Raw genomic sequence first — 14,235 nt, 5'->3', positions numbered from 1 at the left:
ATAGAATTCCACACACAGTTTGAGGGTGAATGCCATTGGTCCATAACCAGTGTCTTCAACTTTAAGGGCAATAATGATGGTATGAGAGAGTATTAGAGAAAATCAAGGGGCTAAAAGCAGACAAGTCGCCAGGACCCATGAACAGCACGTTAGAGGTTTTAATGGAAGTGGTTGCAGAGATAGTGGACCCAATGGCTGAAATGTTTTGTAATTCGCTAAATTCCAGGAGGGTACCGGAAGATTGTAAAACTGCCAATGTGACTCCCTGGCTCAGAAAGGGAGAAAGGCAGAAGGCAGGGAACTATAGGGGCATTGGAATTAGGAGCAGAAGTAGATAATTCAGCCGTTCGAGCCTACTCCGCTATTCAATCAGATCATGGCTGAAGTTCCTGGTCTCATAGACACCTCCCTACCTGTTCCCCATATCACTTTAACCTATTTTTAAAGTCAGAAATTTATCTATCTATTTTTTGAAACCATTGAATGACTCAGATTCCATCGCACTATGGGGAAGTTTGTTCCACAAATTCATCAACCTCTGCGAGAAGTAGTTCCTCCTCATCTCACTTTTAAATCTACAACCTCTCAACCTATTTTGGTGACCTCTTGTTCTATGTTGCTCCACAAGGGAGAACATTTACTCTACATTTACTTTATCAATCCCTTTTAGTATTTTGTTAGTTCCATAGCAATCATGGCCAGCCAGTCAATTAACAGCTGACCGGTGAACTGAACCTGGGGGGGGTCTCCTCCATCCATCTGTCAGTGACATCAGTGCCTTAAGAGTGCTTCATCGACAAAGAAGACTCCTGGGGAAAAGGTCCTCACAATACCATGGCATTCATTGCCTTAGGTGAGCAAGTTAATCCAGGCCATTGAGGCATCAAGAATGGCAGCTTGTCTCATAGAAGCCCTACAGTGCGGGAGGCCATTCGGCCTATCGAGTCTACACCGACCCTCTGAAAGAGCATCCTACCTAGGTCCATTCCCCCACCCTATCCCTGTAACCCCATTACCCCACCTAACTGTTGCATACTAAGGGATAACTTAGCATGGCCAATCCCCCTAGCCTGCATATCTTTGGACTGTGGGAGGAAACTGGAGCAACTGGAGGAAAACCATGCAGACACAGGGAGAATGTGCAAACTCCAGTCACCCAAGGTTCCAATTGGCACTGAGGCAGCAGTGCTAAACATCGTGTCACTGTGTCCCCCTGCTCCAGTGCAACTGTTAGTGTTGGGGTGCATCACAGCGTAGCATGTGTAAATGAAGAAGTCACTTTTAACAGAATTACATTATAGGTGACTACTGGATGTGTACGGCTGAGTGTTACTTGTCATCATCATTGACTTTATTAAATAATTATCACCTCCGTGTTGTCTTTATGAGGAGATCTCAAGACCATCTGATAGTGCTGAGGGTGGCATTGCCATGAGCTTTCCCAGATGGAAATCAGAGGTCCACCAAGAGAAAAGTGTCTTTTGGAAGTGTTTGATGTATAGGGATATTCATGGCATATCCATAATGCTGAGGTTGAGGGACTTTTAGCTGAAACGCTCCAATATCATTGCCTCCCACCAACTTCAAGCCCTCATGTAGCTCTGCATGCTCCTCTGCATGTTGGAATGGTACCAGGGATAAGGAATTTTAGGTACAAGACTGGAGAAGCTGAGCATTCTCCTTGCAGCAAAGGAGATTGAGCAGAGATTTGGTAGAGAGGCCAGTTAGTTTGACATCTATTATTGGCAAGACGCTGGAGTCAATAATTAAAGAGGAAAAGAGGCGAATCATTTCAGAAAGCTGAATACAATCAAACCAAGTTAACATGGCTTTATGAAAGGTAAATCAAATTTGCTCAAATTGAGGATGTAACAAGGAATAGACGGAGTGGAACCTGTAGATGTAATGTATTTAGACTTTCAAAAGGAATTTGACAAGGTGCCACATAAGAGGCTGGTGCATAAAGTAAAAGCCCATGGAATTGGAGGAAATGTGAGCATGGATTAAACGCTGGCTGCCACATAGACAATAGAGTTGGAATAAATGGGTGGGAAGATGTAAGTGGAATACCGCAGGGACCGCAATAGTTCATTATTTACATTAATGACCTGGAGGAAGGAACAGAATGCAAGGTTTCCAAATTTGCTGATGATATGAAAATAGGTGGAAGAGCATGTTGTGATTCGGCAACAGGATACAGATAGACTGGATGAATGGGCGAAAACCTGGCAAATGGTGTTTAACGTGGGGAAGTGTGAGGTCATGCACTTCGGTAGGAGGAATTAAAAGGCAGATTATCCAAATGGAGAGAGACTGCAGACGAGTCCACTTCAGAGGGATCTGGGTGTTCTAGTGCATGAAACGCAAAAAAATAGTAGGCACGCACAATGGGTAATTAAGGCGGCAAACGGTATTTTGGCCTTTATTGCAAAGGGGTTGGAGTTTTAAAATAATGAGGTTTTGTTGCAATTATGCAGGGTGTTGGTGAAGCCTCACCTGGAATACTGCATAGTTTTGGTCCCATTCCTAAAATAGGGGAGAGTAACAATGGAGGCAGTCCAAAGGAGATTCACGAGCCAAATTCCTGGGATGAGAGGGTTGTCCTATCAAGAAATTAAATAGTCTGGGTTGGTATTCCTTGGAGTTTAGAACAGTGAGGGGTGACCTTATTCAAATATATAAGATCCTGAGGGGGCTTGACAAGGTAGATGGTGAGATGTCTGCAGTAGTGGGAGAGTCTCGAACAAGGGGACCTGGCTACAAGATTAAAGGGCCAGTCATTAAAAATTAAGATGCACAGAAATTTCTTCTCACAGAGGGATGTGAATCTCTGGAACTCTCTGCCCCGGAAGGTGATGGAGACTGGATCATTAGTATTATTTAAATAATAATCTTTATTGTCACAAGCTTACATTACCATAATGAAGTTACTGTGAAAAGCCCCTAGTCGCCACATTCCGGCGCCTGTTCGGGTACACAGAGGCAGAGTTCAGAATATCCACATTGCCTAACAGCACGTCTTTTGGGACTTGTGGGAGGAAACCGGAGCACCAGGAGGAAACCCACACAGACACTGGGAGAGCGTGCAGACTCCACACAGACAAGCGATCCAAGCTGGGAATCGAACTGGGACCCTGGAGCTGTGAAGCAACGGTGCTAACCACTGTGCTACCATGCCATCCACAAAGTGGAGATGGATAAATATTTGATAGATCGAGGAATAGAGGGTGCTGGAGGAATAGCCCTCTATGAGGCTATGATTATATTGAATGCTGGTGCAGGCTTGAAAGGCCTGGTGGTCTACTCCTGCTTATAATTATGGTCTTCCTACCAAAAGGTATCACTTCACACTTCTCTGCATTAAATTTCATCTTGCTCGTGAACACCAGTCAATGTCCTCTTGAAGTCTATCACATATATTCCTATTCCCAATACTTTCAAGCTTTGTGTCATTTGCAAATGTTGAAATTGTGCCCACCATCCCAAGAAAAGCAGTTGTCTTGTACTGCCTCTGGAGAACGTCACTATATAACTTCTTCCAGTCTGAAAAACAATCACTCAACGTTATTCAGTTTCTTGTCTTTATACTCATGTTGCCATTGACTTTATTTCATGGCTTTCAACTTTGCTGGCAAGCCTGTTACATGGCACTTTATCGAACATCATTTGGAAGTCCACCCAAAACAGATGATCTTGCAGTGTACTCCTCTGTTGGTGGGGCTTTGTTGCTTGGAAATTGGCTATCAGGTCTCCTACATTACAGCAGTGACTACACGTCAAAGCATTGTGGGAGACCTTAATTCGTCAGCGATTCTGGTTCTATACCTTTATGGATTCTGTAGTGAATAAACTGAATGCTTCAGCAAAAACAAACTGGAAATTGCACTCATTTTGTTCCAATTTAAGCTTCCCCTAAAATTTGTATACATGATCAAAAGCGTTAAATCTTCCATCAAACCAGAGCAATCTGGCAGTAAATAGAACATTGGTTTATTTTTCTTCTTTCCATTGTAAAAAGTATTCTTCACTTGCTGCAGTTTTCTTAACTGCTTAAAAAAGGTTCACCAAAAATAAGCATTTTCAAAATCAGCCTTTCACCTTTGAGTAACTACTTTAAACAAAAACCATACTGAATGATTTAAATCTTGCCTATTGACTGAGCACCCAAGAACATTAGCAACATTTGAACAGTTTTCCTGAACAATAACAGTTGTCGTAATCTCACAATTTCTCCCTGGAGATATTGCCAGTATTGTAGTCAGGGTCAGGACCTGGCAAATTGAATCTTGAACCCACATCATGGAAAACAAACCCTTTTTATCGGCATAACTCAGTTAAAATTCCAATATTCTGCACTGGTTCAGCTGAGTCCCCTCAATTGCAGTTATATTGCTAGCGTAATGAGCAGAAACTCTACCCTCTGATATTAACTTCTCAGTCATAATGATGTGATGATGCAAGAAGAAGGCAGTGAAAAGCTGGAGATAGTCATCACACTTGGTTAATCTGCATGATGGACTAAAAGCATTCCTAACTGTTTAGCTGAATAGTTTCTCAATGTTAATAAACCCAAGAGGAGGCAGTGGAACATTTCTACCTGGTGTGCATGTGTTGATGTTTCAGGAGACTTGATGAGAGTGTGAACACTTTGCCGCACACTTCGCATTTGAATGGTTTCACTCCTGTGTGGATGCGTTGATGCCTGGTCAGAGAAGAGGAATCAATGAAGCATTTTGTACAAACATCACACTTGAAAGGTTTTTCACCTGTGTGGATGCGTTGGTGCTTCAGGAGACTAGTGGACACAGTGAAGGTCTTCTCACACACTTCACATTTGAATGGTTTCTCACCGGTATGGATGCGTCGGTGCTTCAGAAGGTTTGATGACTGTGTAAAAGTCTTGTCGCACTGCTCACATTTGAATGGCTTCTTACCAGTATGGATGTACTGGTGTGACGCAAGTGAGGAGGAGGAGACAAATCGCTTCTGGCAGAGGTTGCACTGGAATGGCTTCTCACCAGTGTGAACTCGCTGGTGATTGGTGAGGTGGGTGAACTGGATGAAACCCTTCAGACAAATGGTACACTGGAAAGGCTTCTCATCAGTGTGTGTTAGCTGATGGATTAGCAACTGCGAGGACCTGCTGTAGCCCTTTCCACACACTGAGCATTTGAATGGCTTCTCGCCCGTGTGGATGTGCTGATGTGTTCTAAGTGAAGAGGACTCTGTGAAGCGTTTCTGACAGACGTCACATTGGAAGGGCTTTTCACCTGTATGAGTGCGTTGATGCTGCAATAGACTTGATGAAACTGAGAAGGCCTTTCCACACACCTCACATTTGAATGGCCTCTCACCTGTGTGAATCCGGTGATGTTTCAAGAGACTCGACATGTGCATGAAGACCTTGTCACATATCTTACATTTCAATGCATCCTCATTCTTGTGGAAACGCTGATGAGCAGTGAATAAATATAACTGTTTGAAGGTCTTTTCGCAACGAGAACATTTAAAATCTTCATCATGCACAGAATCTTCTGGAAATGTGGTCAGCTTATTACCAGCCTTGCAAGTTGAAGGTATCGGCATCTCCCGAAGTGAAGAATCTGCAATAGCAACATCTTCTAAAATGCTCTTTTTGGTAGTGTTGCTGAATGGTTCTGGTTCCGATGCTGTAGTATTGGTTCCCTGATTATCTGAATTTGTTGAATACGGTTTTCCTTCCTGACTGCTTTTAGTTTGAGTTAGGCTGTTCAGAAACCTTACACTTTCTCCCGAATCATTTCCATGGAATTGTTCTTGATGCAGTGATGGAGCTCTAATTGTAGTGTTCATCCTGCTCATCTGGTTCTAGGCAATATGTTCCTTCTGCAAAACAAAACAACCATTTATTTCACTCTCAATGTTATGTTCTTTACAAGGTCCTTACTCCCTGCTGCGATAGATTTAAGCGTAAACAGGTCAGTGTACTGGGTTATGTCCTTTCATTAGCTTCCACCCTCTTACCAATGCTTCCAACAATGATCTGTGAATTGTAAGCAGGAGTAGACCTCATGCTGCATTTTTGTCCCACCTGCTCCAGGAGAGCTAAAGGAAATGGTTGTCGCCATTTCTCACTGGAAGAAGTTGGAAAGCTCAGCATTGAATGATGACAACGGTTACATTTCTGGATCTATTCTACCATTTGCACTTCAGGTTTGAGATTTGTGGATCCTTGATTTTAATCACTCTGCAAGTAAACTCCGACATTTCCTTCCCACACCTCTTTGCCTCGCTACCCTAATTTTGGTCATTTTTTATATTTTAATGCGGTTGTGACAAATCTTGTTGAAAATTCTCCTGTGAAATGTTTTACTATATGGCAAATGCTGTATAAAATGTATGTTATTGTTGTAAGCTGAAGGTAAATTGTGCCACCCAAGCAAATGCAGCACGCACAATTTCCGATGATAAATCTGCAGCATTTGGTGCAGCTCAATCATTATATTAATGTTCAATATCCAACAGTTTGTGTGCCTGCTTTTTAAAAAAACATTAACTCTTCTTAAAAGTAAGGGGACAAATTTTTAAATCTCTATTCCAGTAAAGTTTATATTGAATGTTTTTAAAGTATCCTGGGCTGGATTCTCTGACCCCGGGCCGGGTCGGAGAATCGCTGGTGGCGGGGAGGACACACACGCCAATCCAGAGAATCAGCACCATTGCCGCTACCATGGTTGGCTCGGCACCAGTTGGGGGCCGCTCTATGTACCCCCCCCCACTGCCGATTCTCCGTACCCAATGGGCCAAGTGGCCATCGAGATACGCCGAGTCCTGTCGGCGCTGTTCACATGTGGTCCTACCCGGTGGGACCTCACCATCCATCCTGTGGGGTGGCGGATCACGGGCCAACCGATCGGCGGGACGGCTTCTCCTGGTGGGGGCCTCTTTTACTCCACGCCAGGCCCCTATAGCTCTCCGCCATGTTGCGTCAGGACCGGTGCGGAGAAGGCAACTAGCGTGCATGCGCAAGTTCACCCCGGTCGCAGCACGCATGCGTAGACCCGCGGCGCCCTATCAGCAGCTGGAGCTGCGCGAGTCGCTCCAATGCCGTGCTGGCCTCCTATCGGGTGCAGGATCGCTGCTCCTGGCAGCCTGTCGACGCCGTCGGAAAACACAACGGCGTTTGCGATGACGTCAACACAGCCTCAGGATCAGGGAATCCCGCCTCCTGCGTGGGTGTACATATCAAAGAGAAAAAAATGACTCATACATCTGTTGTAGTTTTGTTTGGATTATAGAAACTTCAGAAAGTTTAATGCTGCAAGACTTGGTATCTTTTCTCAGCCTAATTTGTGCTACAGTCCAATTTTAAATGCAAAAACATTACTATCACCTCTCTTTTGCTGATAAAATTTGAATATTTACATTTTCTAGTTAACGCTCATTAATAGGAACACAAAAAGTAGAAATACAGATACAAGAACAACTTTACATTATACCTTAGTAAAGAACCCAAAGTATTTGACAGGAGCATAATCAGAAAAATTCAAACGAGGAATAATTGGGTCAGATGACTAAAGTTGCAGCTTTTGAAGTGGGTCTTTAAGTCAGAAAAATACAGATAAATGTACGTTCAGGAACTAATCACAAAACACATGTCTTTGCATTGTAAGCAACTTATCAGTGCTGTCAGGCCGAGGATTTCCATTTTCTGTGTGGTAAGGCATGATGATACAGTGACCAAGAAACTTGTTGCCTCCAAGAGCAAAGTGATCAACTCACTGCTCCTCAGAACAAAGGGCACTCCCCAAACTGTCAAATTCCAGCAGCCTCATTAGCGTTGTGAGATTCCGACCCCAGTTCTACCAAGAATCAGGACCATCAAAGTCCTGGACAACAACCAATGCAGTGAAACTCCATTTGCATTTCATAGAATTGCTAAAACCTAGGGTCCTGAATATTCACTGCCCAGCTCCAGGGTTCTAACTATGGCAGGATAAGAGATTGAACACCACGTGGAGAAGCCTGACCTCCACAAGAGTTTCAGGGCTCAGACTACCTGCATAAAATAGGCGGTTCCCTGTCTGAATGGGCATGGGGTGCATAATGGGCACTCAGGCATTGTATTTATGGTAGACATGGTGATGCACCATCAATTACAACGAGACAAGAGTAGAATGTAATCGAGGCTTTATTACACTCAGATGTGTGGCCTCCTACAGCAGCTGGCGAAATGGCTGCTGTTCAGAGAGCCCACGCATTTATACTCCGCCTACTGGGCAAAGCCAGCAGGCAGGGATCTAGCCCCATACCTGCAGTACAGGGGCCTTACTGTAAAACACATATATATGCAGTATAATACATCAGTGGTGACTACCACATTCACCCCCTGTTAAAAGTGAGTCCAGCGGGGGTGGTGGAGAACTATATACAGACAAGTTGCTTTTAAAAATCACAGAGAATATTACAAATTTAGGCGGTCCGGTGCCTTAATCTGTCGTCGAGAGCGCCACAATGCTGGTGGTGACTCCGGCGTCGGCTTAGTCTTTGGTGATTCCGGGAGCATGTCGAAATCCTCTTCATCCCCGGGTGGGATCAAGGGGAGGATGGATTGTCCTGGAGCGGGGGCTGCGCCGGGTTAAGGGAGGTGGCGCCGGGGCAGATGGGGGCTTGTGTGGGGAACCAGCTGGTGCCACGTCCCTGAGGGAAACTCTGTCATGGCGGCCGTCGGGGTACGCTACGTAAGCGTACTGCGGGTTGGCATGGAGTAGCTGTACCCTCTCAACTAATGGGTCTGTCTTGTGGAGTCGCACGTGGCTAGAGGAGAAGGGGTCCTGGAGCGCCAGCCACGTTGGGAGCGTAACCCGAGAGGTGGACTTCCGTATCGGGGTGGATGAAGCTCTCAGTGCTCCCAGAGTCTAGAAGGCAGGAGATCTCATGCCTGTTGACCTTCACCTTTGTCGAAGCGGTCGCGAGGTTCTGCGGTCGAGACTGGTCAATCGTGACCAAGGCGAGATGCGGCTGGTCGCGGCGGTTAGCTGCCTGATGAGGTGCCCGATGGGCAGGGGTCCGGAGGCGGGCAAGATGGCGGCGCCCACGGACCGCACGTATCCTGGGGCAGGCAATATGGTGGCGCCCTCGGGCCCCACATGTCCTCGGGCAGGCAAGATGTCGGCACCCATTGGTTCTGAGGCAGGCAAGGTGGCTGCGCCCACGGGCCGCACGTGTTTTGAGTACAGCTAAGATGGCGGCGCCAACGGGCCGCACATGGTCCGAGCAGGGGAAGATGGCGGCGCCCACTGGCTGCATGTGGGGGGTGCCCGGACAATAGCGGTGATTGAGCGGGCCTGGCACACTGCAGCGAAATGTCCCTTCTTGCCACAGGCCTTGCAGAGTGCACTCCGCGCCGGGCAGCACTGCCGGGGGTGATTTGATGGTCCGCAGAAGTAGCATTTGGGTCTCCTGGGGTTGGTTGGCTGCCGCGCGGCGCAGGCTTGGGGTTGGCTGCAGGCAGTCGCTGATGGGGTCCGTGATGGGGTGGCTGTTGGCGGGGTCCACGATTCACAGGGTGGGTGGGCCGCGCGGTTGGGGGCATAGACCTGTACATTGCGTGAGGCGACCGTAAGCGAGAACGCTAGCTTTTTGGTCGCCGCGGGGTCTAGCGCGGCCCCTTCTAAGAGGCGCTGGCGAATGCAGTCAGACATTATGCCCGAAACGAACGCGTTTCTCATCAACAGGTTTGAATGTTCAGTGGCCGAAACAGCTTGGCAGTGACAGTCTCTCACTAGGGCGAGCAGGGTATGCCAGAAATCTTCCACAGACTCACCGTGAAGTTGGTGGCGCGTGGATAGGAGATGCCTGGCAAAGATTTTGTTGGTCTGCTGAGTGTAATTCTCCTTCAGTAGCGCCATGTCTTCTGCGTAGATCGGTGCGTCCTGGACGAGGGGAAAAACGTTGGAGCTCAGCCGCGTGTACAGAATCCGGAGCTTCTGTGCTTCTGGGATTGGATCTGGCGCAGACCCGATGTACGCTTCAAAGCAAGCTAGCCAATGTTCAAAGTCCTTTTTGGCATTGTCTGCTTGAGGATGCAGCTGCAGACAATCCGGCTTGATGCGGAGGTCCATCTCTGAAAAATCTGTGTGTAATAAATTGATACACTATCAATTACGATGAGACGAGAGTAGAATGTAATCGACGCTTTATTACGGAGATGTGTGGTCTCCTCCAGCAGCTGACGAAATGGCTGCTCTACGGAGAGCATTTATATTCCTCCGACTGGGCGGAGCCAGCAGGCAGGGATCTACCCCCGTACTGTAGTACAGGGGCCTTAGCGTAAAACACACACATATATACAGTACAATACATCAGTGGTGACTACCACATATGGCATCCAGAAAGTTACCTCCCACTTATTTGAAGCATAAGTGTTGCTTTCGTTCTACACTATTGCTCCACACCCAATATTACCCCACAGAGATTTTCACTCCCCAAACCAGAATAATCTATATACTAAGTTTCCTTTCATTGGTTTTGCTTCTCAATGTGCCATCTGACCCTTGATCCCTGCAATTTTCATTTAACTCAGGAAATAATTAGTTTCTGCTTCTGCAACACCATTTCCACGGGGTCTCACATGCAGGCTGATATTGTAATCCGATGCCAATTTCCATTGAACCGGAGGCACATATTATATACCTTTTCCCATCTGAGAACACGGTTGCCTAACGTTCTGATGTTGAATTGTAGTTTAGATTCCCATTTACTTTGTTTTTTTTTTAATCCTTCATTTCCTTTCCAAAAACCTACTGGTTGAAAAGCCAGTCGGATTCAAAATATAGAACTAGCCATAATCCTTTCCTCCAGCTGGTGTAACATACTCTACACGAAACCACAAAATCTTGTCACTGCCTTTTGCACCATGTTTCCAAGAAAATACTTGGTAATCCTGCAAACCAACAATGTCCACGGAGACACTTACTCACCCAGCACTGGCCTTTCAGTTAGTTTCTGCTTTAATCTTAGAATGGGAAAATGAATGCACAAATTTACACTTTCTGTCTGCATACCCATGTAGAAAAATGTTGCTATTACAATTTAATTGATCAAATTTCAAAATAAGTGCAGTGGTAAATAGCAATTTTAAAGTAGGGATTTGCTTTGCTAACAAAACAGTGAGTTGGCTTCCTAATAATCCTTGGCTATATACTCCCTTTATCAATCAGATTTATTAATAAAACAATTATATTCACACATTAATCATTAAAAAATGAATGATGCTGTTTGTGTCACACACCAGATTAACAATGTATTCCATTTTGTTCTACATGTTAACTGCAAACACAAGTCAAACAATTTCCTTAAGCAGTCTAAATTTTAAAAATAAATTTACAGTACCCAATTATTTTTTTTTCCCAATTACAAAGAACAAAGAAAAGTACAGCACAGGAACAGGCCCTTCGGCTCTCCAAGCCTGTGCCGACCATGCTGCCCGTCGAAATTAAAATCTTCTACACTTCCTGGTTCCGTATCCCTCTATTCCCATCCTATTCATGTATTTGTCAAGATGCCCCTTAAATGTCACGATCGTCCCTGCTTCCACCACCTCCTCCGGCAGCGAGTTCCAGGCACCCACTAACCTCCGTGGAAAAAACATGCCGCGTACATCTCCTCTAAACCTTATCCCTCGCACCTTAAACCTATGCCCCCTAGTAATTGACCCCTCGACCCTGGGAAAAAGCCTCGGACTATCCACGCTGTCAAGAAACCTAATTATTACCTTGGTTGGATGTGTATGTAATCAAGAAGCGCATCGATTGGATTATAACCATCCGGGATGGGCTGAATGAAATGAAAATCGCTTATTGTCACGAGTAGGCTTCAATGAAGTTACTGTGAAAAGCCCCTAGTCGCCACATTCCGGTGCCTGTCCGGGGAGGCTGGTACGGGAATCGAACCGTGCTGCTGGCCTGCTTGGTCTGCTTTAAAAGCCAGCGATTTAGCTGAGTGAGCTAAACCAGAATAAATATATAAGAACTGTATGAACAAAGAACAAAGAAAATTACAGCACAGGAACAGGCCCTTCGGCCCTCCCAGCCTGCGCCGATCCAAATCCTTTATCTAAACCTGTCTCCTATTTTCCAAGGTCTACTTCCCTCTGTTCCCGCCCGTTCATATACCTGTCTAGATGCCTCTTAAATGATGCTATCGTGCCCGCCTCTACCACCTCCGCTGGTAAAGCGTTCCGGGCACCCACCACCCTCTGCGTAAAAAACTTTCCACGCACATCTCCCTTAAACTTTCCCCCTCTCACCTGGAAATCGTGACCCCTTGTAACTGACACCCCCACTCTTGGGAAAAGCTTGTTGCTATCCACCCTGTCCATACCTCTCATAATTTTGTAGACCTCAATCAGGTCCCCCCGCAACCTCCGTCTTGCCAATGAAAACAATCCTAATCTACTCAACCTTTCTTCATAGCTAGCACCCTCCATACCAGGCAACATCCTGGTGAACCTCCTCTGCACCCTCTCCAAAGCATCCACATCCTTCTGGTAATGTGGCGACCAGAACTGCACGCAGTGTTCCAAATGTGGCCTAACCAAAGTCCTATACAACTGTAACATGATCTGCCAACTCTTGTACTCAATACCCCGTCAAGTTTGTTTCGCAATATTATTTTTTTTTCAAATTTAACAGATTCCCAACCAGCCAATCAGGTCACAGCTTTACTGTGATGTCACTTCAGTCTTCCCCCCCACACAATTTGAAAAATAAATAAAAATAAAAATCGCTTACCTTCCCAGGCTGCGCTCTGGTTCTCTCCCTGCTGATTAACAGTTACAAGCCAGAAGAGAGAGAACAAAACGGTAGGGAAAAAGCACCTTCTCCCACTCTGCACCCATTTACCAAATTCTAATTCCCACTCTGGATGTGTCTCACTCACTCAGGATGTGTCTCCTTCACCTGCGCAAAGCTGAGTGCGCTTTCTGTCTGTCTTTTATACAGACCTCAGCTAACCAGGGTGACTCAACTACTCAAGCTTCAAACAGAAATGCAATGTACACCCATGTGCCACTAAACAGGCCTCAGGTGACTGACAGATAACTTGCCTTTCAGCGATTGGAGTGGGGGCAGCTTCAGCCAATTAGACACTAAGCTAAACACTGCACTTTTAACTGAAAAACAGCAAAATTAGACTTACCACTTACCTTTCCTGATTACCTAACTGCACCAAATTACCAAGTTCCAATTCCCACTCTGGATGTGTCTCACTCACTCAGGATGTGTCTCCTTCACCTGCGCAAAGCTTACTCAAGTAAGGGGCAATTGAGTGTGACCAATCCACTTAACCTGCACATTGTTGGATTATGGGGGGGGGGAAAACCATGCAGGCATGAGGAAAATGTGCAAACTCCACACATACAGTGACCCAGGCTGGGATCAAACCAGGGTCTTCAGCACCATAGACAGCAGTGCTAACCACTGTGCCACCATGCCGCCCAGTCTTCAATTTTTTATTGAAACCATTGAAGTTTCAGAGTAAAGCTTAGAAATAATTGTGACCGACCATAATGTTGTCAATATGTGAAAATGTGTTTTCTCTTCAGTCCAAAACTGGAGGCTTTTAGAATTGGAGTGTCCGGGCAGCATCAACAATGAATGACTGCACCCTGATTATCAGAGAGCCACAAGGAAGACGCCCCAGAAATCTCTCTCATTCTAACTTCCTGTACCAGCCTTCCCGAACAGGCACCGGAATGTGGCAACTAGGGGCTGTTCACAGTATCTTCATTGAAGCCTACTTGTGATAATAAGTGATTTTCATTTCATTTCAACTATTCCCAGTCTCTCACTGGAGGGGTGAGTGAGGGGTTTGTTTACAAAGAAGAACTGAGGTCAGGAACTCTCCATGTGCAAGAACACGAGGTCCACTCACCACAGCTCAATGTGTTGCTCATGCGAGCTATCAGGTTTTTTTGAAGTGTTGTTTTCCTTCTGATGAGTTTTTATACAGCTTGCTTGAAGAAGTTGACTTTTTGGAATATTTATTACGTCTTCCAAATGACCTTGTTGTAGGAAGACAAATGATCAGGATTTATTAGCACCAATCAATCTATTAGGGAAATTAGCACCTATTTGAAGGGATTTTTAACCTATATAGTGTAGTACAGTATACTAAAGCAATTTTCATAAAGATGTCAGTTAAAAACTGATGCAGCACCATCTTCAAATGTTAGCATAAGGGTTAAGCAACGTG

General features: G+C 45.5%; 1 protein-coding gene across 7 annotated transcripts in view; it reads right to left on the bottom strand.

The window, feature by feature from the left end:
* Positions 1-3,968: 3,968 nt before the first annotated feature.
* LOC119969388 (zinc finger protein OZF-like) overlaps positions 3,969-14,235 on the bottom strand; it is an 89,526-nt gene continuing 79,259 nt past the window's right edge. For 5 of the 7 annotated variants that reach the window (XM_038803025.1, XM_038802987.1, XM_038802969.1 and 2 more), the window contains one exon: positions 3,969-5,865. In XM_038803025.1, the coding sequence (XP_038658953.1) occupies positions 4,594-5,841 (1,248 nt within the window). In that variant the 5' untranslated portion in view covers positions 5,842-5,865 and the 3' untranslated portion in view covers positions 3,969-4,593. Of the gene's footprint in view, positions 5,866-9,805; positions 9,868-13,914; positions 14,045-14,235 lie in introns of those variants that run through there. The other 2 variants (XM_038803006.1, XM_038802995.1) reach the window with 2 other exon arrangements.

Source organism: Scyliorhinus canicula, chromosome 1, assembly GCF_902713615.1.
Source record: "Scyliorhinus canicula chromosome 1, sScyCan1.1, whole genome shotgun sequence".
In the NCBI taxonomy this organism is placed as follows: Eukaryota; Metazoa; Chordata; class Chondrichthyes; order Carcharhiniformes; family Scyliorhinidae; genus Scyliorhinus; species Scyliorhinus canicula.
The sequence above is the reverse complement of the archived record's forward strand: the minus strand, read 5'-3'. Positions and strand labels throughout refer to the sequence as shown.